Below are 27,026 nucleotides of genomic sequence, written 5' to 3'. Positions count from 1 at the left end.
GACAGCAATTTAATCTGCTGTTGCTTTTCCATAACTTCTTGTGCTATCCTTGACCCTAAGCCAATGCCTTTCCACTGCCAGCTAGGGGAAAGATCCAGTCTTATGGAGCTGATGAGTTTCTAAACACGTATCCCAGGTCTTCTGCAAACTGTAAATGTGATTTATCCCCATTTTAGACTTCTTTACACAGCCTTCTTTACGCTGGATAGGAGGAAGGTAGCGAGGGAGCAGGATGTTCCCACTCCCCCACTGGAAACATCCCTTCCCAGGGTGTGACAACACTCCAGTTTCCAGGGGACATTTGACCTTTCACTCATCGGCGCTGCCTGTAGCTGTTGTGTTGGGAACAGCTGTCCTTGGGGTGCTTGGCTGACTTCCTGACTCCTTTTGGATTGGCATTTCCATACAGTTCAGCACTTAAATTGAGCACTGGATTTTTAGCAGCATTGGAAATGTGGATGCATGCAAAGGGAACACTTGGCTGCATTAGAACATCCATCCTTTGAGCCCCAGGAAGGGACACACAGGGTAAAGGTGTCACTGAAAAGACTCAAACCCTGCACTGGCGCTAAAGATCAAGCGTGGACCTCATCCAGAGCATGCAGAGTGCAAGGGGAGTCTCTCCAGCTGGATGGCAGCCTGTGCTGGCCCTTATGGGGGAGCCGAGGAAGGAAACAAGGCAACGCTGCCAGGGAAAGGAAAAATTTACCTCTCATATGCTCAGAAAGCAGATGCCAAGCTGATGCTTGTCCTCATTTCTTTAATAAGAGGTCAAAGCCTGGCCCCTGCCTTGCTGGCTGCTTTTAAAATGCACTCGTTTGGAAATAGCTCCCTGGATGCAGCAAACAGCATTTCGGCCAGCTGCTGAGATTAAAGGAACATTCCCCTGTTCCCAGTTCCTGTTATCGGTACATTGTGTTAAGAGGGCCAAAATATCACATCGTGTTTTTACGCGTGATAAAGCAAATTTTCACAAGCCACACCAGTGGCTGCTGATGGCACTGGGAGTGTCATTCCCCTCTGCCGCACAAGGCTTACCAGGGTTGGCTGGGCATGGGAGTACAGGGAGACCTTCTGGACAGGGTTATGTATGAAAAATGAATGACTTTTTGTGAAGTTTCCTTACATGAAGGACTCAAGGGGTAAACAGGATGTTTCCTTCTCACTGAGCTCTTTGCTTGTTGGATTTTTCAGCTTGGTAAATTCTTTGATGTTTGCTAAAGATTGAGCACACCCTGGAGTCTTGCAGTGGCAGCACCACTAAGGTCTCTCTGCTCTGCCCCACAGCCTTACAGTTAGTTGCACCTGAATTCCGGTCACTCACCTGGTTGCCGCATTTGTCTGAAGTTATAAGCCTTATTTCTTAAGAAATCAAGTTCCCAATTAACTGCTGAGCACTTTTGTTTATGGGAATTACCTACTGAGAAAACTCTTATAAAGGAAAACAGCTAGAAGGGTAAACTATTCTAGGTGGAGACCGTGCATGCAGTGAGCTGTTGGCAATGTGAATTATCCAAGGAAGAAGCTGTCCCTGTCCAAGGAAGAAGCTGTCCCAGGTGGAGCCTCTGTGCGGTATTCACCATGCAAGCACTCAGGGCATTTATCTGCTTGAGCATCTTGGAATTCCAAAATTTGCAGGCTTTTTGTGCTAGAAGAGGTGAGCATTTTCTCCAAAGGAGTGCTTATTCAGACAACTCCTGTCCCTGCTACCCTGGCGGCTTCTTCCTGCCTCCATGTTGGCCCTTGCTTTATCAGGATGCTTCTTTTTTGCCAGGTTATTTTTCCTTCAGGCCAGTTTGATGGTCTGGGTTTGTAACATCCCTGTGCTGCAGCAAGGTGGCAGGAAAACACAGAGAAAGTGGGACACTGGAACTGCTTCCAGGGAGGGTTTGACTGAAAGACTGGGGACTATTTTTTCCTTCCCACCTTGGTGAACGGTTATTCATGCACGAGGTCTCCATTTGGCAGTCTTTTCATCTTAAAAGCAGCCTGTATGGGGAGTGTCTTTCAGCTCCCATGTAAAGGAAGGACAGACTGCATTACTCTCTAATTCCTGAGGAGAACAACATGTTCTCACTGCTTTTCTTTCGTTTGTAAAAGCCATCCTACATAATGGCTGGACACTTTTCCCGCACGTCCATCTCGCCTCCCACAGCAACTTGCTATTTTATGCAGTAGCCGAGCTAAAAAAGGGAAGTTACTATCATGCCAAAAATGCAACTTTGATAAAATATGAGGGGGTAAGTCAGCATAAGCGTGACTGGCTCCAGATGCAAAGAGAATAATGTGGGAAGGATAATTTTACTTTCTTGCCTTTCACGCCTACCAAATGCCTGGATACAATGAAGTGAATTCTTAAATGAATGCAGTAAATACCTAAGAAGAGCAAAACAGATTTTTTTTCTCTAACACAAAGAATGATAGACAGTGAGAGCACGACTGAAAGTATATCCTAAAAGATGTCATATTTTCATCCCATAATGCATGGTTTAACAGTTTTAGATGCATTCAGATCTGTGGTTTTAATTGCTCTAATTTGGAAAGCCATATCACATTTAAAGGGAGAGGAAAATCCTCGGTATATTTTGGAGTTATCCTACACTCCCATCGCCCTGAAGGGGATGCTCTTGTGTCCTCTGGCTGTGCAGTGTGAGGGTTAAGGGGGGTGAAAACCTGCCTTTTTGGCAGTTTTGAAGCCTATAGTGCCCGGGGCAGGGTTGAACAGGATCTTTCTACAGGCTTTATTCTTTATTCGCCATGATAGACAGTCTGTGTTACTTTTATATTATAGTAGTAGTTCCACACTTTCTAGGATATCCAGAGTGAATGCTTAAAGCCCACTGAGCTGAAAAGCAGCCACCAAACAACCCTCTGTGAGTTTATGATGCCCCTTCCAGCACAGAGGGATAGCAACTCCTGCTTCAGGAACAGGAAAGACTTTCTCTGCTATTCCTTCCCCAAGAAGCTTCACGGCTTAGCTGCAAAAAGAGAGGGAGGAAGGAAATGTAGGTTGTGCATCAGTCAGTTTTCAGGATCTCATATTCTGGTGTCTCGAACAGAAGATCTGAAAGTGCATTAAATCCAGAGTAGGATCTGGCCATTGCCAATATTCAGGTGTGGCACTGGGCTTTTTGTGGCTGAGCGGAGAGGATATACCCTCAGGGCTGAAAAGGATGCAAAGTTTCCACAGGAAAACCCTCCTTATCTTACAGCACCCAACAGCAATAACAACTCATAAGATGCCCGTGTTTCTCTTTGAGGCTGTTCGCTGCCCGCCTTGCACTTAGGAATTTCCAGCCCACCTGACCTCTATTGGAAAGTCTATCTTTTAAATATGACCACTATAAACACTCCAAATTTTAATGGGCAGAATATCTTCAAATAAATTACTCTGATGTTCAGAAACAGTCATGGTTTGATAGAGGTTGTTTTGCCTATCTGCAGCGGAAGTGGAGGAATGCACAGTTTATACTAAAATAACGTGCACTTGTCCTAATCACGGAGACTTCTGAGCCTCAGCCAAGCCTTTTCACGTCATTACAGTCTACTGCGTGCTGTGAAGGAATTATTTGCCTCTTCACACTTTTGATCTTTGCAGAAAGGAGCGTATGGCATTTCCAGCCCAGATGTTCACGATGTTCCTCCTAGACCTGATGGAGAGGTTTCTCCCTAAATGACTCCTAAGCCTCATGCCCAGATTAGTAATAAGTCCCTTGTAAAGGTAAAAAATTAAATAAACACTGAAGCAGCTCTGTCAACATCAAGTGATGTTAGTGGTGCTTGAAAGAGACTTTGGGAGACAAGAAATGTGTCATCTCAGGATGCTGTAGCATGTGGGACATGCAGGTGATGGGGAAAGTGAGGTTTTGATAGCTCAGCTTTGACAGTGGCAAAGCCCAGTGGAGGCCACACTGTCCTCCTTGGGGCTCTTCTCTGTGATGCCCATCCCTCTGCAAGGCTGTGGACTGCAGAGCTCTGCACCAGCAGGTCCAGGACCACTGGTCCAGTGTAAAGGGGTACTGTGATCCTCACTGAGAGACTAAATTACCAAATTTCAGATTTGAAATATTTTAATTGGATTTGATCATTGCAAGGGCAGAGGTCCTTGGCTGTGGGTCCTCTGGAAGGCACTGTGATTTTGCAGCAGGGCCATGCAGTAACCCCATGCAGGCCTCCAGAAAAATTTAAATCCCTGGTGTGAGGGTTTGTGGGCAGGACAGTGAGAAGCTGTGTAGTCCCTGAGGATCCCATGGAGAGGAAAACCACTTGGAGTCAGAGTCTATAGGTCGAGTGAGCTATTTATGGGCTGAATTCTTAAATGCAGCTCAACTTTCACAAACCTCTCCTTTACCAGTACTTTATATCCACAGCTAAGCAAAGGTGGATTCAATACACCAAACTGAATCTAAGTCTGGGACTAAGGAGTCTGGGCTCAGTTTTAGGGCTAGACAAGTACCCCCTCAGCAAGGCTGATAGCAGCAAGTGCTATATAACCAATATTGACTTTTATTCTCTAATAACGTGTTACCACTCCCACCTCCCCTTTCTTCACGTAGTTTCCTCTATGTCCCTTTCTCTCACCAGTTTGTTTTTCTTTGCAGGCTCTGCCAAGCAGGTCTGCAGCCTGTCTTGATCTGAACTTTTGTATTAACAAAGCCAAGTCCTCAGTAGCAGTAATCCAGTGTTGTTGCATAACTTCACTGTGCTTTGCACAGAGGCTTGTGTTTGGTCCTAGACATGTTGCTTGAAAACTCCTGCAGATCTCTGTGGTTTTTTCCTTTTCTGTTCCCATGAAGGCTCTAGGCTGGCCTGAAGCTGTGTGATGTTGTTCCCCCTTCTTAACATAAACGAGGAGTGAAAGGTTTTCTTTGCAGAGTCGTGTATTTTCTTTCCTACGCCAAAAGCTTCAGCAGCGTCGTGGTACTGCTGGAAGGGCGACTTGCTGGCAGGCAGTGGGAAAACAAACAGACAAGCTTACAAATAGCCACACTGGCACCAGGAGACCTTTGGGTTCAATTAGTCTTTACGCTGATGGCAGCAAGTGACTGGGAGAGACCCAGCATCGTTGGGGTGCAAACCCAGGTGTCCACCAAGGTGGCCGAGGAAATCCTGTTCGGCACTCATGAAATCATGAAAAACAAAAGCAGAGGCAGTAAGTAAGTCCAGATCTGTTATTCTTTGAAAACTGTCCATCAGGGAAAATGCAGAAGCCCCATTTTCTGTACCAGGTAAAGGTGCTGATGGACTCCCTCTGCACAAAGAGCTCTGTGTATGGATGCACGAAAGTGCTCTCCAAAGCCTCAGCAGCAGCTGTGCTGGATTTAAAGATGCATGGCTATAAGGAACAGTGATTTAAAATAACTGCACAGCCACTTAACTAAAGAGGTTTTTGTGATATTGTGATTTTATAACTGGAGCCTTAATATCAATGAGTCTGGCACAGCACAGTGAGTGATGCTGTAGGAGACCTCTTCTCAGTGGACCTGACAGGCTCTCTGGACTTCTCTTGCTCTATAAGAGCCATAACCAACTGTATGCGTTAATGTGAACATCTCAGCCATGGTGCTGACAGCATTTGCAGCCCACCATCCAGGCACACTGTGTGACGAGCTGTGCCACCCCAGACCTTGGGGCTTTTCTGTCTCTCCAGATCTAGGATTTACGGACTTTTTGTTCTACTCAGAAGCACTGTGGGTATCATCTCCAGCAAGGAGCCAGCTGGCTGGCAGGAGGGATGCTTGCTGGGGGTTTTTTGGTAAAGGCATAAAGTGTCCTTAACCTGAACTCTTGAGTGCAAGATATTCTGATTGAGCAGCAAGAAGTATTGGCCTGTTCTACAGGTAACTTGAGCAGCTGAAAGAGGAGTTGAAAAAAACACACCAAAAAAGCTAAAGAATATTTTTGAATTTTCCTGTTTCAGAGCAGAAACCAGCCTCTAACTTCTGGGCTCCTTCCTCCGAATCAGCCCAGGGTCAGTAGCAGAACACCAGATGATACAAGTCCCTGGCTCTGAACCTGCTTGGCAATTTCTATGGATTCATGCAGCTGCATTTTATGTCTGTGCACAGCTGGGTGTCTCCTCCTAGTTGGTTTTGGCATCAGTTTTGCTTGTGGATTTAGCTAAGTTCTTTATCTCCTCCTCAAGCATCTTGTTTTTCTTCTCCATGTCCTCCCGTGAGCGTTCCACATTCATCAACTTCAGCTCCAGTTCCTCAGACTTCTTCTTCTCCTTCTCAATGTCCTGATTCAGCCTTACCACTCTGGCCCAGACTTCATAGTTTTCCTTCTCGAGACTGCAAAGAGAAACAGAACTTGAAAGGATTGGATTGAAAGAGTGTCAGGAAGTCATCTTTTGGCTCTTAAGGAGTCTGCCCTCTATGTCATTAAGCTATAAAATAAGCCAGAGGTGCAGTCCTGATCCCCTGACCCTCAATGGCCACATAACACAATGCAATAAATCAATACACATGATATATAATAATACAATAACAATATGTGAAGCTATATAACACTGATGGTTGCAACTAATAATGTAATAATGCTACTACTGAATTCTGGGTAGTATAATGGTACAATATTGTAGTAATAACAAGAATTATGACAGTGTAATTATTGCAGAAACATTACAGTGCCATACAATGATGTAATAAGAACTAGAGAATATTAATATTGTAGTAATATAACATTAGCAACTATGTCATGAGAGTACAGCACATAAGCATTGACTTTTAGATAGCCTACTACAATACTATATTTTATCATTAGTCATTACTCTTATATACTGTATAGTATTACTGGTAAATTAATCTGTGCAATACTAGTGTTGTAACAACATGAGCTGAAGACTTCATACTCTTCAGAAACCAGCACTGTGCAGCGTGTTACCTTTTAATTTGTTCCTCGTAGTCATTTTTCTGTACCTCCATCTCTTTTTTCAGCTTCAGGATCATGTTTTGCAGGAACTCCCTGCTCTCCTGATCAGACTTGGAGTCCTCGGCAGGGCTGCTGGTGGGACTGGCTATTTCCTTTGGCTGATGGCTGGGACTGGGGCAGGGCAGAAATTCCTTATCAGAGCTGCTGCTTGAAGGGCTGGAGCTGGAGCCACTGCCTTCCCCACTTTCTGCCTGGGAGGTAGGAACATTATCGTAGGTTGAAGCCCGGTGAAGGTCGAGCAGCTTAAAAAGATCATGAGACAATGTTCTCTTATGTCCATCGGGGACCACGGAGCGCATGCTGCTCCCGGGGGAGCTTTTCCAAAAGTCACTGGCAAATATGTCATTTTTGTCATTGCTGCCTTTCTCCCCGGGAGAAGTAGCTGTCAGGAAAGATTTCCTGTTCGGTAAAGTCTGAGTTCTTTTCCTTGACTGCATTTTCCACATTCCCAGTGTATCTTTGGACCCGTTATCTTCTCTGGGTGCACTTAAGCTCACAGCTGGTCTGGCGGCACTGCTGGAATTCAGGTCATCTCTCTGTAAAATAGACCCGTGGCATTAGGACAGCCTTATCCTGCTTTGTGAGCAAGGACAGGTTGCAGGGACTGCTGTGACTGCAATATTTAAGAAAGGCACATTTTAACATGCTAACAGGAATGGCCACAAGTTTTCCATAAAAAATTTTGGGTTGCACCATGTTTTCCATTAAAAAGAACTTTTTGCAGAGATTCTTTCTGAGAAAAGCCTTTAATCCTCAGTGTTTTCACTTCACCAGCATGAACTGAAAATGCTTCGTCTATTCTGCCTTTTAGCTAAAAAACTTCAGGATTTTTCTTTTTTCCCAGAACAGTAGATTTTCCACAGGAAAGTGGAAAGTTTATCTACATTGTTTTCCTGATGTAGATATTCCAGAGATGACAGTTAGAGCTCTTTACCCTATTAATAGCAAGTGCTCTTAGTGGCTCGCTGACCTGTTAGATCCCATAATAATTAATCACACTTCTATTAAATTTATGTTTTATTATTTCTCTGGGGATCTAGCCTTACCATTTGCCTTTGGATCAAGCTCTCTGTCCTGGGCACTGCAGGGTCCTCTGCAGCATCCCAGCCCACGGAGCTGCGTGGAATGGGGGATTTCTTGTCATTTTTTTGGGCAGGTGGGGAGGGTGGCACATCCTTGGATGGGGGAAAGAGGTCTGCATGGTCACTTATCATCACAGTCATCACCTTCTGGATCTGTGGCGTGCCTGGAAGAAATTACAGACCTGTCAGCAGCAAACCCAATGCAACGGGCTTTCTTCCACCCACACTTGCATTTTCTGGTTGGTCTTTCTTGTGTCCAAAATGGAGATGCACATAGAAATGCAGGTGAAGACAAGGAACAGGATCACAAAACCAAGTAAAGGGAGGGATTTTTATATCACCCCAGAACAGCAGGAGTAGACTATGGAGCAACCAAGATGGGAGTCTGCTCAGCTGCACCAAGACACAAATTGTGCTTCTTTGGTTTTAGACAAGCAAAGTACACCTATCAGTTATATGAATAGGCATATGAATGTCTGGATCATTTGAACATGATGTCTGTAGAGCAAAACAGTCTTTGGCCTTAAAATATTTCTTCTATTAGTTCTGCTGCATCTGGCCTTGCCCACGGGATTACAGTTTGGCTCAGCTAAACAGTAATTTCTTTGAGTTTCCTTTGTTTCTCTAAGAAGAATTTTACACCTTCCTGCTCTAAGCAAAAGAAAGATGACTTCACAAAATTCCTGAATTGTTTGAAATCTATGGAGGGAACACACAGTGCAATTCCTAAGCAATTTGCGTCACCATAAACATTTATAGCGCAACACATGGCTTTACTCTACCCTGCTGTATTTACTGTGCCCAGGCACATGTCTGGCTTATATCATGGGTCTACCATAGAAAATTTTTAATTTCAAGATTGTGGATGCAACTGGGTATTTCAGCATATCATGTTCTCCTATGCCAATTATTCCAGGAGTCCCTTTTACCTCTCATAATAATTGCAGGATCCTCTATCTTGGGTCTGATGAGGTTCACTCCAATCACTGTTGCCAGGTTATCCACACTCATCTTGTTGACGCTAGAGTTCAACTGTATTTCGTGTAGAAACCTGCCAGAATCCAAGGGCAAATATTTCAAGTCAGAGAAGGAAGACTGCAAAAAGCCTTACACACCCACTGGTATAAAATCCTGATTGATCCATCCAGCTCTTCCTTTAAATCCCAAGGACAGAAACATGAAATTGCCTTATAAGTGCAAACTGGAGCTGGGTCTTATTGGTATCAGTAGAAAAACTACTATGTGATGAGCTGCTCACCTAAAAAAAACAAATAATCAGAAAGGAAGGGAAAACCTCCATCTAATCTCTAACCAGAGAAAAACTACCTAGGCTGTGTGAAACCTGACAGTTTTGTTGCACAAGGCTTTGTCTAGAAAAACTACATTTGATTTTAATTCTCAGGGATTCATAAGTGAGTTTTAGGGTAGGCATTTATGCTCAGACATTGTCAAGGTGTTCATCCCCGTGGCTGAAATTCTCCCTTTAGAAAAGTCAGGATCTGGTGCCTTGAGGGGAATCAAAACATGGCTTAAGAGGGCTCTTTCTAGAGGAGTCAGCCTCAGCCTTTGGGATGATATTTCTACTCACCAACACCAAATCTGAGCTGTTTATACCTTGTGCAGAGGACTGACCTGCAGATATAGCTGAGGAGGTTGTAGTTGTCTCTGGGAAGGAGGGACAGTTGCTTCAGGAGTTCCTGATGGCCCTAAATGAAAGTTAAGAAATAGCTCTATAAAGATGCACAGATATATATGGACACAAGAATGACTCTTGGTCACTCCATCCATTCCTATATGGTCACACCTCTTGGCATTTGCTTGCCTTGGAAATTACATTTATCCAGCAGACCAAGCATGGACATGGAGAAGTTTTTGTACAGTGCTCAGCAAGAAGAGGCAGCCCATTGCCCAGTACTGCTGCTGCCACAGCAGCAAAGGAAAGAGCAGGGTTCCCTCCAGCCCAGCACGTGTGTGATGAGCTCTTTGGAAAGAGCTGATCACACCTAATCTTGCATTTCTTGTATATAAACATTTAAGACATTTTTAACCCCAAAGATCCTGAAGTGAAACAACCTACACGAAACATTTGCACTTGAAATACAGGGCTGAACACTGCAGTTCACAGAGCTCATGCTACTAAGGATGGATAGCTGCCTTATTTTTTTTGTGTATAGGAACAGCATCCATGAGTGGGGTTTTTGCAGTGGGGGGTGCTTCTTTTCCACCAAAATATATAGTTAGGAAAAGACAGTTCCCATCTGTTTCTCACTTCTCCCTCTACCAAATCACCACTTCCTTCTGTGGTCTCATCCAGAGCCCTCTGCCAGCTCTGCTCTCAGCTCAGGCTGATGGAGACTGCAGCAGGTTGTGTTTCCTTCCTCTTTTGCTCTTCACGCTTGCTATTTGCTGCAAGCTCTTAATGACAAGAGATGCTGAGCAGCTCTTAGATCTGCTCCAGAAGTGTAAGCTTTAAAATGGATAAACCCATGTTGTCAAGTGGGGAAACCCCACTGGCTTTGGGAGATTTTATCTTTTTAATTTTTTTTCTTTTTTTTCTTTTTTTTCTTTTTTTCCAGATTTTGAAGCTCAGTAATTACACAGCTTAAAAAGCACAGCTAAAGATGCACCTGGTGTCTCCAGCTCACAAAGCCTTGGCACTGAAACACAGCTAATTTTAAGGCCAGAAGGAGAGAAATGAATGCATCTCTACCTTTCTCTCATCTGCATCCAGCGCCTGACCACACAGCAGGAAATCCTCGTACTGCATCCAGGGCACAACTGGCTCAGGGAGCTCCCGCAGGTAGAGTTTGAACAGAGACGCCACGGTGTGCACATCCGTATCCCTGCAACATGCAAAGAGCCACTCACGTGAAACTCAGACCCAGCTGGTGAGCAACCCCTACCCTGCTCCAGGAGCATGAGATTATATTTAAGCTCTGTGTATAGATGCAGGAGACAGAGAGATATAAATAGGGAAGCCAAAGCAAGCTGGGGGGAATCCATAGAGCACCCCAAGCCAGGGAATGGCCCCAGCTGGTAGGAAAATAAATGCTTGGTGGAGATTTTCCCCACTGTGCGGCTGGCAGGTCCCCCGTGTTCATACACAGGCTGAGCCTTCCCAGTCTGCATTTGACTCATGAGGGTTTGCATGCAAATATTGCCTGGTGTTCACATGTTTGGCAGGCACTCCCCACTCTGTGCGGAGCTGGCGAAGCTTGCCTGGGGTTTTTAAGATTAACAGCAATTACTGAAGATGTTCTGCCGGGACAGATGTTTGCAGCTTTGCATACCATATAGTTTACATTATGTCAAAAGGACACTGTCAAGATCATAAGCCTCTAATTTGACCTACCTTGAAGTCGCTAAGCTGTTATAAACTTCTAGCAAAAATCCCCCAGTTCATTTATTTTTGGGATTGGTTGGGGGTTTTAAAATACTATTGTTTTTAATAAATGCACATAACCACAGAGGAATTTTTTCAGAGCTGTGTTTTTGTAGGGCCTACCAATACACACCATTAGGCATCCTGGATGCCTGGGCTGCAACAACAGTTTTCTGGCACTCCCCACCCAATCCTGCTGTGCTTGTGTGCGCAAGCGTGCCTGTGCAAATCCAAACAGGCTGCGAAGGTGGCACTGAAGGTCAAGCCAGCATCTTGCAGCGTTGAGGTCACTGGAAACCCCATTATTGGCCTTCCTCCTTGCTAAGAGAATGTTTTGGTTGAAGTGCATGGGGGCTGCCATCACCCTGAGATCACCGCAGCAATGCTCATACCAAGCCCTGAGGCACAGGGTGCTGGGAAAAGGGCCAAACTCCCTCGCCATGCCCCACTGCAAAACACAGTTCTGCAAAAAATAAAAAAAGGCTTCACCTTCCTATGACCCCCATACAGGTTACAACAGGAAAGCTCTCAGCAGGACTCTGGCACTCAGAAAGCAAGAAATATTCAACTGCAAAACCAACGGCCAGGATGGTTATGCTCCCGGAGCAGCTGTGGCTCTACAGTAGGTATTATTTAGGTAAAAGTGCTGTGGTTTTTCCTAACAAAGCTGCATAAAGCTGGGTAAAAACGGGAAAAGTTTTGCGGTGAGGGACAGGCCTGTGGATAGAGAGATGAGGCCCCTGCACTCCGCTTAGGCAAACTGTTTTGCACAAAAGTCCAGGGAAACTCCTGGGTTTCGGTGCATCCCTCCCACAAGCACCCCAGATTTTGCGGACAGCTCTCAGAGCTCAGGTGATGCCATATGGAGCAGCTCCCTGGGTCTGCATAGATGAGGCATCACCACAACAAGTATCAAACACCTTCATAGACATGCAGCAGCCTGGGCACTCTTTGTCTCAGTTATGGTGGATAGGACAGGGCAGGAATTAAACCAAAAAGCTTCACTTTAGGTGCTATGGAAAGGCAGGACTCACTTTTCCTTTATCCCAGCACAGGGGTCACTGCTTTCACCAGTGCAAACCAGAGGGTGAAGCCTTGGAGCAGCCTGCACAAGTGAGCAGGGGATGCTTATCCGATGGGGGACAAAAGCAAGGGCTTAAACTCTGACTTGGGGCAGCGGACAGGTGGGAAACCATCTCAGAGATACCGAGGCACCTGCAGGGGTAGCTGGTCTGCGAGCTATCAAGGGAGGGCTTTATAAAGAGGTGCACCAGGAGTTTACCTTTCTTCTCCCATTTTGCACAGGGCATGGCAGAGGTAGAAGTAGCAAATGTCTCTCTCCAAAGCCTCTCTGAGACACACGGGCAGAGATAGGCAGCTCTCTCAGCTTTAGGGAGTTTGCTATTTCCTCTTAGCCCTGCAGAGGAAGGGCGTCAGCCTTGGAGCAGCCAAAATCTCTCTCTCATCTCTATGTGGTGTTGTAGAAAAAAGCAACAGGAGGAAAATATCATGGCTATAGGCTGGCAGGGAAAGAAATAACTTCTACTGTGTGCATTAGGGTGTTCTCTGAGCTTATTTGTGATCCTCTACTTGCTCTCCTTTCTCTAAACCTCTGCTCTTAGCTAATGGGCTGTGTAGGCTCTTCTCTTTGCCTCCTTCTTTGGCTGCTCCCGCAAATGATAAATGCTGTGTGGGGCCAGGATTTTCCTAAATGCTTTCCTTTTTTTTTCCATGAATCTCATCTCAGCACCCTCTGATTCTGCTTTTGCCTCCATTTGGGGTTTCTGCTGAATCCTTTCTCCTTGTCAAGCCCTTCTGGAGAGTCTGAGTTTCCTGCAGGGCACTGCTGGGCTCTCTGGGGGGTTAGACAGGCTGCTTTTCCCCCAGATTTTGGGGTGTATGAGACCTAGTTGAGTAGGAGAGGGGGAATCTAGCATTACCGGTCAAATGATGGCCTTTCCCCAGCATCGAACGCGTCCCTGAGCTGTTTCACCAGGTTGTCTTGGCCAGGGAGACGGAAGATGCCCTCCTCACTCACACCGTGCTCCCGGATGAACTCGGCACACTTCTGCACCAGGATGGGGACCTGGTGCTGCCCGAATTTCTGTTCATAGGCCATGGTCTCTGCCAAGCGCTGGCCAAACACCGCTAGGGAAAGGACAGAGAGGTTAGAGGAGCCCGAAAGCTTTGCTAAAGACATATTACCTGCCAAAGTACCTCAGATGCAAATGTGATAGCAGTACCTGCTTTTCTGATAGCATAGGAGCTACAAGAAGTCTGCAAACTGGGGGAAATTCTTCCAAAGAATTAATAGCAAAACAAAACCTTGTTCATCTACAAATAATTAACAGTTCTCAAAATTATTAAAACCAAGCAGTGAGCCTTGTTTTTTGCCATGCTGCTTGCCGGCCTTGGAGCAGGGTACTGATACAGAGGGAGATGGGAACAGCAAAAAGGATGATGCAGGGCACAGGGAGACAAGGCAAGCTCATCACACAAAGCTGAAGGATATAGAAAGCACAGGAGAACACTAAGGAATAAGAAAAGCAGCCTTGAAGAGATTTGGAGCTCGAAGTCTTACTGATTTAGTTGCTTTTCTTCCCCCTCCCCTCTCCTCTCACCCTCCAGAAACTCCCCTGTGCAAAGAATAGCAGTATTTTGCAGCGAGTTGTACCTTTCCTTCGGAGCAACGGCCTTTTCCTTCTGAACTCACAGCAAAAGAAGAGCTCGAAGGTGGGAAGGCAGCAGCCTCCATCCCAGCTTTTCCTCCTCAGAGCCTGGGGCATGGTAAGAGCAGACAACTCCCAACACCAACTGGCTCTGGGATATTAATGGCAAAGGGTCCTATGGTCCTTTACTGTATTTTTGCCCCAGCAGTGCCTGTGATGTGTTCACATTGTGCTCTGAAGGCTGAAATAATTCCTGTGCATCTTCCAGACCAGGAAAATGCAAGTAAACACTTTCATCTTGAACCACAAGGCTTGTCGGCACCTGCCTGATGATGGGGGTTTTTCATTTATGACTCACTTACACTTTTAAATAATGAATATAAACCTGTCATTGTGCACAGTAAAAGCAAATAGCTTTTTTTTTTTTTTTTTTTTTTTTACCTCTCTGCATTAATTGCTTATTTAACTGCAAGCTGGCAGATTTGTTAATTTGGGAATACCTCCCTGGGGCCAATGTAATGCCCATGCCAGCCCACTCGGCAGCCGGCTGTCATTGTAGGGTGGCAGCCAGGCCTGCAAAACCCCTCCGAGATTTTGGAGATGCTTTTGCTGTTGCTTCACACTTGGCAGCTGCTCTGCTTTTTGGCGTGCAACAAGCTCACAACTAGCTGGGTCACATGGGGCTGCTTCCAGGTGGGCTCTTGCCAAAACCTCCACTATGCAGTGGGTTGCTTTAAAAGCACGTGTTGCTTCAGCTTGCATTGAGGCCAAAAACCTAAAGCCTGAAGTTTCGGGAGTCTGTTAACCTGTGTGTTGACATAAAAGGCAGCTCCATGGTACCCGACTTCTCTGCTGTCCTCAGGGCTCTCTGTACTACTATAAATTTACATTTTCTCTCATATAAGGTCACTTTATCTCGCTGGAAGAAACTGGCAACCTCCTAAGTTTAAGCAAGGATCAGATGCAGAGTTGTTATTAAATACTAGAGCCAGGTGGGGCAATGCCCTGAAAATTTCTGGCTCATGCAATCCTAATTTCAGATGAGTAATGCTGCATCCCCCAGGGCACAGCATGTTTCAGTTTAGAGGCAGAAAACACCAGGGTTGCAGAGGAAAACCAGCTGTGTCGTTGTTTAGGTGAAGCATATCTGTGCCTATGGCAGGGTCACGGTGAAAGAACTCAAATTGGCAGCGCCTACTTGCCTCTGAACTGCTGTGATTTATATTAACACAGGAGCTATGGGAGATGAGAGCTCCATCATGCTTGTCTTACACAGCTGAAGGGCATGGATGCTATAAAAAAATTATATAAATAGTCAGGGCAAAGCACAGAGGGAGGGAGGAGAGGCTCAGGATGACTGTCTGGGTTAGTGCTCTTTTGGAGGAGAACTAAAGAGACTCCCAGCCCTGTTTCATTGGTAAATCTTGCTTATAGGAGCTCATCGTTATAGGAAAAATCTGGATAGTTCATTCTTATAGGAAAAGTGGCTGGCATGACCTTTGCTGCTTCCTTTGTGGGCTTTGCCTGTGGTGGCAAATTTACAGTATGCCCCTTTCTGGTCGATTCATCTTTTATACTTCCCTGACCACAATTCTGTAATGGCATAAATGCATGCCTGAGGGAACTGGAAGCAAGGATCCTGTTGCTGCAAGCCTTGTCTGTGTGTGAGGAGGGCAATTGCGTGGCCATGGCAGACTGCAGAGAAAATGGGGCAGAAGGGCTGGGCTGAGCAAGAAAAGCTGGAAGAAAAGCAAAGCAAAGAAATTGGCAGGTGAAAGCAAAATTTTTCAATGCTTTATCCCTGAATAAGATTCGTTTTCAAGAACAACATTTTATAGGGTCAATAAGTCAATGAGGAAGTTTGCAAAAGAGGTTGAAACCAGCCCAGAAATCTTCATTCATACTTGGCTGCCATTTCCTTAACACTGCCCATGTTTGCAGCAGACCCACCACCACAGGATCTGGTCTAGGAGTAGGTTTCTAAGGCATTACAAGTTACAGTCACATTACAGTCTGTTTTCCAGTTTCAAGGGTTTATGAGACCAGCTTTGAAATCCTCGCAAAAAAGTACTGCAGACCATGAGATGGTAGGAAATTGCTTCTCCAAGAGCTGTCCCTGCTCCCCTTTACCTCCTGACGCTGACCCCAGCACTCGTCGGATGGATTTAACCCATTCTTCCATCTCAGACTGGGAATTAGCCATGAGCACATAAGTGTCCTGCCCTGCCCGGTTCTGGTCTCCAGAGACCCCTGTGAAAAAGAAACATTTATGCTTCATTTATGGAGAGGATTGGAGGAGAAAAGACACATTCTTCTTGTTTTCTTTGCTAAATGCTTTTGAATCTGAATTTCCCCATTAATGTCTATTTGGCTGTGAAATGAAGCAGTGCTCTTATATTTCACCCTTGCTGAAGGTCTGCAAGAAAGGAACAGAAACTGCTTAACATTGCAGCCTGCCAAGGCCATGAGACATGGGCACTGACACAGGGCCCTCCTCCAGCCCTGACATGTGAATATTGAAAGCAAGACATTAGTTTTCATGTACAACGCAGCACTGTGGGGACCTTGAAAAGAAGTGGGAGCAAAAGGACTGGAAAAATGACTTGCCTAAATGATGTTAGGTGAACAGTCCAGCCCAAAAGTGTGCGACAAAGAGGAGTGAAGCATCCTCACCTGGGATGATTTCGAAGATAAATTTCCCTCCTTCCTCTGGGTTGCTGGCCACCTCCTTGATGGTGCTTCCCTGGAGAGACAGGCAGCCCTAGAACAAAGCAGAGCAGGAGCTGCAAATACCCATGTCCCATCTCTGCGAGGCTGACATTACCATATGTCAGCACTGAGGATCGAAGTCCTTCTTTCAAACAGATTGCAGGAGCTGGTGCCCTATCTATCTATCTATCTATCTATGCTAAAAATTATTTTTCAAACACTAAGGGACACTTCCTAAATGCCAGTTTTTCTGATGAAGTGATTCTCAGAATGAGAAAACTGGTTATTTTGCTCTTTCCTTTTTTCTTCCCTTCTCATGTTTTTTTAACGCCTGTTGGGAGTGGAAGAAGAGAGTTCAAAGGAGAAGGGACCTAGCAAAATACTGGAGCATCCTATTTCTGCTGCACCAGCACAGGAAAACAATTCCTTTAACACAGCATCACTTAAACCCAAAATCCAAACCTAAAGTTTGCAGGAGAGGAGTAGAGAAAAAGAAGAAAAGGAAGGGGAAAGAAAAAAGCAAAGTGGAAAACAGCCATTTCTTTTGGACCTTCATTTCCCCAACTGTTGTGGTGAACACGGGCAGCTTGGTCCTTGTTGGGGGGAATGGGTGGGAAGCGGCCGAAGCACGTAGGGGCCAGACGTGAGTCAGCACCAGAGGCCTCCCGAGGCAGGAAATAAGGCAGAACCACAAAAATAAAGTTTCTTAGCGATTTCAACCTCCTGAAAGCCACTGGGCTCCTGCGAGCAGGCGCTCCAAAAGCCTGAATTGCAGCTGTATCGGAGTCATTGATGGGATCAGAGAGGCTTGAAACGACCCAGGATGATGCATCAGGGTCACCACGAGAGCTGCCAAACGCACCATGAATAGCAGCAATAAGCTTTTTACAGCACTTTCTGCTTCTATATCCCAATTACAACCAGGGAGACTGCTCATCCCAGTCACCCCTGAAACAGGGCAAAGGCAGAAATAGGACCTGGACCCTGCCAGGCTCAGCCCTGTTCTTTCACCCCAAGGATCTACTGATCACCTTCCCCTTACGAGCATTTTCTATCCTGAGAGTAGTTTTGCTACCAGTAACAATTTGTATAGAGAATGGCTTTTCCAGCAAAGGGGAGAACCTTTTACTGAAATTTCTCAAAACAAGGAAAAGATGGTGGATATTACTGGTGTAAGCTACAGTATGGAGCAAATGGTTGAAAAACTAAAAAGTTATCCACGTAAATTGGGAAAACAACATGATTTCTTCCGGGCAAGTGTACTACAATGCACACCCTAGGAAATGGTTTATATGGGTGAGACAGAGGGCTTGTTACAACCCAGAGGGGCTGAAGATGGGAGGATGCTGCTGGAGGGCTGTGGTTGTTGGGCACTGGTGCAGACGTTCAAATCATGCCCAAGTGGATGATCACACTCCTGTTTCGTGCAAAGGGTTGGGTGCACATTGTGCTCTCCTGAGGACCTCAAAAAGCATCAGAACAGACATGCACTGGAGCGCTCAGCAGATTTCAAGCCTTTTCCCTTAGAGGAAAAGGCAGCTGGGCAGGTTTCCTCTGGCCGCACGGGGTGGACTGGGGCGGCAGCCGAATAGCACAAACTGCATCTGCACCTCTGAGCTTTCTGTGAAGGATGTGGCTGGGCTGGGATGGCATACAAACCCAGAGGCCAGAAAGAAAGAGATTTCCTTTTCTCATCCCTCCAGCTGCCCTCTTGTGTGGCAAGACGTCCTAAGGAAGCAGCTGCCCATTGCTGTCATCTTCCCACAGCCCTGCCACGAGGTCTGTCCTGGGCAGATCCTCACACTCAGGCTATGCTGAAAGTCCTGCTTATTTTTTCCTAAAAGCATCCTGTAAGATGCCTTTCCCACCAAGTGCATGGCTGAAACCTCTCTCAAAGCTCCCATCATCTTGTCCAACCATTGCTGCACCTGCCATACAAAAATGGTGGTGTACCGAGTTCTTTTTCTTCCCAGCCTGTTTCTGTGGTCTTGGAAAATGGTAGCAACTTTCTAGTTGGTAACTGGGGGGGAACTGGGGGGGGGGGGGGGGGGGGTGTTCCACCACCCTGTTGCTTGGGCACAGAGGGACCAAGCCCCCAGCAGGGATTGCAGGCACTTTAAGTATTTAAGTGCATAGATGAGGCTCCTGATCAGGATATCTCATCCCTGTTACTGCCCAGAGGCAGAAAACTCCTTTAATACCCTACTCTAGACCCATCCCAAACCATTTCCTGATGAGCAAAGCTGCAAGAAGGGGAAGACTGAGGACCAGCAAAGCCCAGCGGTCTCATCCTACCTGTGGTTTGACATCGTCCTCATCCTTGTAGTAGTAAAGTTGCTGGCCCTTAAGCACGAAGTACCGCTGCTGCCAGTTCTTGACAATGGAGCGCTGCTTTTTCAGCCAGCCGATCTTCAGGGGCCGCTCTAGTGGGTTGGGGGAGGCCGGCCGGGTGCCCACTGGCTCGCCGCTCATCACGCTCTTGGAGCGGGCTGCCAAGAAAAGAGAGGGCTAGGCTGGCAGGGACGCACAGGGACGAGCTGCCAGCAGTCCCACGTCCCCAGGGCAGGTTTAAGCTACAACAGCGAGAGCGGCTCTCTACCCCTCTGCCTGTGCTGAGCAAACTGGCTAGAGTTTTTAAAGGAAGTGGCTGCAGTATCTGTCAGTGTGTGCTTCCTTTTTCCTGCGTGGGAGTAGTTGTCTTGCAAGTGAGAAGAAAATAATTAGCTTTTTTTTTTTTTTAATGGGAGTGTGTGTTTTTTTTATAGCCACCCCAAACAGCCTGCAGCAGCGATAGCAGAATGACCCAGCCTGGCTCAAAAAAACCTCTTTGGAACTTGCAGTTTTGCTCTGGGAGAGTATTGTCTGATGTTTCCAATGGGGCAGTTCTCGCACAATGGGATTGGAAAGTCTCCAAGGGGGAAAAAAGTGCCAGTACGGATTTATTGGCTGGGCAGAAGAGTGTCCCCTGTCTCCTCTTTGCATCGCATAGATGAGTCCCATTGGTGCCACTGACCTGTGCCAGGTACCGGCAGCATGGCCCTGTGGTATCTCTAAATGTGTCTGTGATAGTAAATGCCTTGGGAGGGATCATTTCCAGAAGGGATTTTTTCCTCTGGACTGGGCACTGCAGGACCCCAGTGCCAAGCCACCTGGGTAGAGTTAGCATTTATGGTCTCAGGGAAAAAATAGTTATATGACTCCAGGGGAATTCAGCTTCACTGGTCTCTGCACATGGTGATTTCCTGAGGTCCTACAACTCCCCTGCTAAAACGGAGCTGATGGCACCTGGCTGGGTCCTACGGGTGAGGATGGTGCAGGATTTGGGCCCCTGAGCCCAGCAGCATTCGCTGGCAGAGGGCATTCAGGCTGAGCCAGGGCTGCGAGGGAGGTGTTGTGTAGTGCTGTGGGATGGGGAAAGCTGCGGCAGCCCCATATCTCTGCCCCCAGATGCTCACTTTTCCCCCGAGCTGGTCAGCGGAGCGGAGAGCTGCAAAAGCTGCATTAGATATGAGTGTCAATGAATCCTGGTGTGGACCTGAGTGCAAAGGACAAGCTTAAAAAAGCAGAAAATTAAAAATCACCCATCACTGCCTTGTGATGTTTGGGAGTGGGGGCATCTCTCGCCTGAGCAGGTGCTCCCATTGCACAGACACCCACAGGGAGCCTGAGCCTACAAAACATTCTGCACTTAGTGCCAAGCAGTTAGCAGTTGCTTCAGAGGTCAGAGGTGCTGCAGTACAAGAGTGTGCCCATCTTCCCCTTCTGAAATCCCCTGGAGTAAGAAACCCCTCTGTGTTTTGCCTTTGTCCTTCTGAGCCAGGCTTGGGTAGGGCACTCTGAGTTCACCCCTCCACTACAAACTTGTCACAGGGTTGCAAAGCACTTCCCAAAAAATTAAAAAGGAATGTGAATCCAAAAATCAGCCTTCAAAGTGCGGTGAGGATGCTGCTTGTACCTCAATGTGTGCTGATATTGGATGCCTCCTGCAGAGGATGTGGTTATAAGCAAGGACTTTTGAAAGGGATTTGCCAGCCAGCTCCCCTGAAAAATACTGGTACTGGGGGTTACCCTGATGCAAAAAAACAAAATGGGGTTTCCAAATTGCACCTCAAGCTCAGGACAGTTTCTTTGCACTTTGCCAAAACGTCTGCATTACTCAAATCTCATAAATATTAATATGATTCTCAGCAAACTGCTCACGAGCAGCATCACTCCTCTCCATAAATCATGTTCCTTCCTGTCCTGCGGCTGCCGTCAATTCCTCGGGGGTGAGGATTTTGGGGGAATGATCCGCAGGGGTGGAGCAGCCGCTGGGAGCATGGAGGCTACTGGGTGCAGGGCGCTGCCTGCCTCCCACAAATGCTTTGCTCTGCAGAAACCACAGCCCGTTGCCAAAGAGAAAACCCCAGGTGGGCTGGCTCCAAACTAGCCCCCTTCTGCACTCCCATGAGCCAGCACTCTGATGCCTTCCTGAATTTTGCTGTGTGTTCTCCTATCCGATCGTAGGACCTAATGTCGCCCTTGAAACAGAGATGCTGATACTCCTTCTGTTTAATTAGCACTAACATTTGCAGAGCAAGGTCTCCATACCAAGCACCGATGACCACAAGGTCTTAATCTGAAGTGAAGCTGTTGCAATGCAGCTCGCAGGGTCCCAAATGGGTGGAAATTAGGGATGAGTCTCCATCCATCAGCTCTGTGTTCAGCCTTCCCCAAAGAGCTTAGTTCAGGCCAGCAGCACTGATATTCCAGCGGCACAAGACTTGGAAGGAGAAATGGTGTCTTTTATGAAAAATGCAATATTTTACTACCTTTTATTGAAGATATTAATCTCCCTCTAAGCCCATCATGGCTCCATCAGGGCTCTGTACCATGGAAAGGAATTAGCCCAGCAGGCACTGCTACCCAGGGGTTCCTCCTGCTCTCAGCCTTGAGCTGAAGTTGCCCGGTCCTTGCTGGAAATAACGTTTATTCTCTCCCTCCTTGCAGCCTTTCGCAGGTGCATGAGGAATGTGCATTCAGAGGAGTGCGCTTGCGTCCCCTTTCTTCAGCATCAGCCCTTCTGAAATGCCAGACTCAAGGTGCAACCAGAGGTCTGTGCTTAGCCATGGTTTAGCTGTGTTCATGCACATACATATGCACCAATGTGAACATGGAGATGTATTTTCCCTCTGCATGAGACAGCTGTCCCTGTACTTTGGGCTTATTTAAGGCCAAAATAGCAGTTTGCAGGATCCTTCTTACCCACGATGTGAGCACTGCTCAACTGCTGTCCCCATCTCAGGGCTTGTGCGGAGGTTTGGGGAGGGAGTTGCTGTGGGGACCTTGGCTTTGCAGACAGCAAGGCTATTTTTGCCCAGTGGAAAGTTTTCTGCATTCACAAAACCAGAACTATCAAGGCTGTGGCTCCTTCCCTTACAACTTTTCCAAGTTTCTATCTTTTGTGGCCAGTGCGATGCCCAGCTCACATGTGATGACCAGCTGAAAATTTTACATGGGGTGGGGGCGAAGCTTTTTCCCTGGTTCTCACCAGGGTGGTCCAGCACTTGCAATCATCGCCTTCACCAACACATCCCTGCCACACTTGGCCCCGCTCCTCCTTGCCACTCTTGCAGGGCAGGAAAGAGCCACTAAGAGCAAATTTGGTGCCTCCCAAAGCGTTTCCTGCGGTAAGCACCTCTGAAGTTGGATATTTCCTCCAAAACATCCTCACTCTTCCTCCAGCCCTGTGGACCGGCCACAGCAGGGTGCCTGTGTCCTGCTGCCTGCTCCCAGAAAAGAGGAGCCCTGCCAAAATGTGACTTGCAGGAGAAATTCCATTGGGTGCCACCGTGGTATCCACATCGACGCTGGCTCCTGCCCCAAATCCTTGTCTTGGGCAAGAGCTCTCCCTGCCATCCCCTTTGCTCCTGCCCCACAGGAGGGCTGTCAGGTACTTGCAATAGAAACCAGTAAAAGCAAAAGTGCCACAATAGATTTCGCAATGAAAATTGCAAACACAATTTTCTCCTTCATTGAAATAAATAGTTTTGCATTTTTCTCAGCATGAGGAAGCACACAGAAGCCAGTGCACTGTCCTGGGGCTTTACAAAAGCTGCTTGTGCCACAGCCATGGCTGGAGATGAGGAGGGAGAAGCGTCCTGAAGCCGGGAGAAGCCAGCAAGGGTGGTGGTGACTAATTTGCAATTATTTTCCACAAGCAAGTCACATCCCTGCTGCACCTCTGAAGACAGCAGCAGCTGGTCCCTGCAGCCACAAACCCTGAAGCATGAGAAGAGTCGATGCACCAAGCTGTACCCCAGCACTCAGGTCTCTGCAGACACACACACACACACACACCCATCTTATGGGCTCACAGCAGCTACAGGCTGCAAGAAGCACCCAGAATTTCATCACAAGCAGATTTTCTTGAAAAAAAGCAATCCCTGGTAACAACACAGGTGCAAGCCTGTGTTCCATCTCCACCCTCTCCGCTTCCCAGCAGCCAGCAGGCTCAGTGTCCCCTGGCCTTTTTTCTGAACTACCGATTGAATTTACCTACTGCTCCACAGTCTTTGTGCAGAAAAATACTAATTATCCTAAGAATGGGCAATGCAGAAATCCAGGATGCTTCTGTGATAACTGTGTGGGGATTTCTGCACCACTATCCTGCATGCTGATGAGTGCAGGTGATGGTACTGCTTCCTCTGTCTGCCTGCAAGCTTCTGGACCATCCGTGGTCTCATTCTACACATCACTGTGCATCACTGAGCCTAGCCACAGCAGTGGCCACTGGGGAGCAGAGGTGCTTGATTTGGGGCCTTGTGTCAACCAAATGATTTGGCCATGCCAACAAAAGCAGCTTCAGATAGAAGTCCAAATTGTCTTTGCAAGAAAATCCAGCCAGGATGACCTTGCAAGCTGACACAAGGTGCGGGGAGAAAGAGCTCAGTACCACAGAGACCAGCTTGGTCAAATCTCTCTGCTGCAGGGAGAAATCAAGTTGCTGATGTGTGCCTTGACCATGTTTTGGCACCAGGGCCAGGACCACGGAGGCCCCCTGCCTCAGTGTGTGCACAAGGCTGGGCTCGTGCACCCCTTCCTCGATCGCAGCATCCTCGCGACCAAATTTTCTCCCTGATTGCTTGACTCAAAAGCAAGCATTGGCTCCACTGTGATATTTTGGCCACAGAGCCCGCCGTGGGGATCCCTCACTCCTTCCCAAAGGCGTTCTCAAGTGGTTTTCATGCTGGAGATGAATCCCATGACAGAGGAGTTCTGTGCAAAGCCTGGGCAGAGGCAGGAGATAGGTCAGGAAATCACACAGTGAAGCTGTCCTGCGGCACAGAGCCCGGAATGGGTGTCAGAGGGCTCTTTACCACGGTGAGAGGAAACTAGTGACGTCGGGGTGGGCGAAGAAACCTGAGCAAGAGTGAGATTGCTTCCTCCAGCCTGCCCCGCTCCGTCCGCTTCTTGGCCTGCAAGGCTTGGGCCAGCAGAATGAGCCCATGTGGTTTAAATCCCCTCTAAACTTGGATTCTGGGTGGGCAGCGGACCCACGCTGCCAGGTCCCCCAGTTCCCCACCCTACCGAGACAGCCGCTGCTCCAGCCCCAGAGCCACAGCCCTGGCTGTGCTCCCACAGCATCCCTCAGTGACAATTTTGCAAATCACTTCTTGCAAATCATTTGCAAATCATCTGCCATCTTGAAAGCGGTAGCTGGGGGCCAGGTCCCCCCACTGAGGCCAGAAGCGGGTTCGGGTCTGGGCCGTAGCCAAAATTGCTGCTGGGCTTGGCCACGGGCACCCCAGCAGACCCTGGCTTGCACCGGAAAGGCTGAAGCAGAAACAGAAGGGCATAAAGAAACACTCACAGTACCTATTTTTGCAGCATCCATTTTCAGGTTGAAATCCCAGTTCCGTGGCAGCTTGAGGGACATTTTGGATCAGGAGGGGCTTTTTTTGTTCTGAGGGGAGGCTTGCTTAGGAGACAGGCTGAAATGAAGCTCTGATAGTCCCGTGGGGATCCCGCGCCTGGGGTGCGATCCCCCCCACAAAGAGCGATGGCTCGGCAAGGGTTGATTTGCCAACGTACTTCCTCCTCCCTCCTCTGAGAGCGGCTGTGAACAACCCCATAAAAGTACTTTCCTGCCCTGCTTTCCTGCAAAGCTCTCGTCTTGCTTCCCCGACAATGCCGAGGTGATGCCGCCTTTTTTGCTCCTCTTTTTGGTACCCCCTTTGGCTGATGCGGAGATGCCGCAGCCTGGCCCCAGCCTGCACCGAAGTGTGGCTGCCCAGGGTTGCTCTCTGCGTGCTGCTCGTTGCATTTGAGGAAGTGGGTGTCCTTCTTGGTGCTGTCGGTGCGCTAGAAAATTGCTTGCTGAAGGACACGGCCCAGCACGGAGTTTCGGGAAATGTTTTGCTCAGCAGCAAAGCAGAGCAGGCTGTGGCTCAGGTGGCCTCAGCCAAATGCCGCAGGATGGCGTCTCTGAATGTTCTAATGCATCCCTGTGTGCACAGCCGGGACAACATGGGTGTTTTTTGCATTTTCTTATTGCAACTGCTGGATAGTCCCCACAGCTGATGTAAGGTTTTTACACCTACTTTGTAACAGTGGTATGAGCAAAATGGGGATGAAATGAGGCTGCTCTTGGAGGAAAGGCTGTGGGTATCAGAGCAGTGAGGGCCAGGGGATGTGGGCACAGACCCCATCAAGACCACCATATCAAGCAAAGCTCCTTTCCCTGCTCACAACAGCGAGTGTATCCTGTTTCATGTCATTTAGTGCTGTTTTTCCACAAAAGAAATGGCTGGGCATCTGCAAAGCAGACTGCAATGCAATTAAACTGAGATGCAGCTCTTGAGACACAGGATAAATGCAAGGAAGGGTTGTTGCATTCATAAACACCCAAATGGAGCAAAAAGCAGCGAGGACAGCTGCAAGACATGGCAGTGTGCCCCAAAAGCCTAACAGAGGGCTCCAGGCCCCATTTCCCCCCACCATACTGTGAAAGCCCAGGCCTTGCAGAGAGGGAAGTTGCCCTGAACAGAAGCAGAAACAGTGACATGAGGAGCACAAGAGGCTGAAAGAGGACGAGGCCACTGGTTCCTGTTCTGATTCGCAGCCCAGCTGTCATGCCCAGGATGCACTGAGCCACTTGCAAAGGTTTTTTTTTTAGTGCCATAGTGTATATTGAGGCTGTGCCTCTTGGGGAAGGAGCCGGAGCCTGCGTTGACTGCTTGGTCGCAGCACAGCCAGGGTGGACCCTGGTGGGCTAATTTGCATTAATCACAGCTGAAAAATGAATTTGTTGCTTTGAGCAGTGACTGGAGCTAGCTCAGAGATCCCCAGCTCACATATTCCACTGCTGAAAGTCCAGAGAACAGGATGGCATGGAAAGCAATGCTATCACAAAGGAGCAGCCCAGCATGTACCCAAGCCTGAACTAGATTAAACCCAATATCCTGCTTTGGACCTAAAATGCCTGAATTAACTCCATTTCTGCTGTACCCCGAGCAGAGGGCCCTGAATGAGCCCTGAATTAAGCACCATTTTCCCCCTTGTCCTAATAATAACTGCAGAAAGCTAGAGGAGCTCTAGAGGGTCATGCATTTTAATCCTTTTTTTCTCTTCAACCCATTTTTTTTTTATGAAAGCCCAGCAGCAGCTTCTGAACAGCCGCCTTTCCCCACCTGCCTGTGCGAACAGGATGTCACGCAGCGCTTTCCCCTCCTTTAGAAAGGAAACAGCAAATGTTTTAGCCCAAAATCGTGCAATTCAGCCCAATGCTGTGTGGCTACACCGCAGCAGCTCAGCCCTCTCTGGCACCCCAAAAGAGCCCTACACAAAAGCCCAGAGAACTGTTTTGGCTACCTCCAGTTTTTTGGAAAGGACATCACAAAGAGTGGTTTGGGGGGTTTTTTTCCTACCAATCAAGCCAGGTAGCCTGTTCCTGAACCGAATGCCCCAGGGGAACTTAAAAAGGGCAAATCTCAGCCCATAAAGTTGTTTGGTTTGTTTTTACATCCCTCTTTTGTCAGGATCTCATGGAAAATGCATCTGGACAGAGGGTTGCATGAGACCTGCTCGCACAGAGGCAGCCTTGGTTTGAGGCTTACTGTCTTTCTGGGTATGAAGCACAGCTAGCACCAGGATTTCCACTGAGAATTTGCCGGTTTTGATGTTTGAATTAATTAAATTGGCACAGGATGGAGAGAAATGAGGCACCTTCAGCTGAACGGTTGAAATGCAAGCAGCGATGCAGATATGCCA

The 27,026-nt window shown here is 47.5% G+C and overlaps 1 protein-coding gene across 1 annotated transcript; it reads right to left on the bottom strand.

Annotated features, from left to right (window-relative positions):
• Window positions 1–1,383: 1,383 nt before the first annotated feature.
• On the bottom strand, window positions 1,384–25,034 carry ARHGAP25 (Rho GTPase activating protein 25). Its single transcript, XM_049831179.1, has 11 exons — window positions 24,633–25,034; window positions 19,071–19,264; window positions 16,740–16,827; window positions 16,197–16,316; window positions 13,338–13,545; window positions 10,726–10,858; window positions 9,648–9,721; window positions 8,945–9,066; window positions 7,980–8,179; window positions 6,886–7,469; window positions 1,384–6,293 (listed from the first exon to the last, which is right to left on the bottom strand). Exons 1-11 carry the CDS (start codon window positions 24,691–24,693, stop codon window positions 6,083–6,085), a joined length of 1,995 nt encoding a protein of 664 aa, XP_049687136.1. The 5' UTR covers window positions 24,694–25,034; the 3' UTR covers window positions 1,384–6,082.
• Window positions 25,035–27,026: the final 1,992 nt, after the last annotated feature.

This window comes from Accipiter gentilis, chromosome 28 (genome assembly GCF_929443795.1).
Source record: "Accipiter gentilis chromosome 28, bAccGen1.1, whole genome shotgun sequence".
Taxonomy (NCBI): domain Eukaryota; kingdom Metazoa; phylum Chordata; class Aves; order Accipitriformes; family Accipitridae; genus Astur; species Astur gentilis.
Note: the sequence above shows the minus strand (reverse complement) of the source record. Positions and strands in the feature narration are given on the sequence as shown.

Coding starts and splice junctions, on each gene's coding strand:
- ARHGAP25 (XM_049831179.1), bottom strand. CDS start 24,693: ATGTCCCTCAAGCTGCCACGGAACTGGGATTTCAACCTGAAAATGGAT. Junction 9,722..10,725: donor TGGATGCAGATGAGAGAAAG/GTAGAGATGCAT, acceptor ACTTTCATTTAG/GGCCATCAGGAACTCCTGAA. Junction 9,067..9,647: donor CTCCTCAGCTATATCTGCAG/GTCAGTCCTCTG, acceptor GGATTCTGGCAG/GTTTCTACACGAAATACAGT.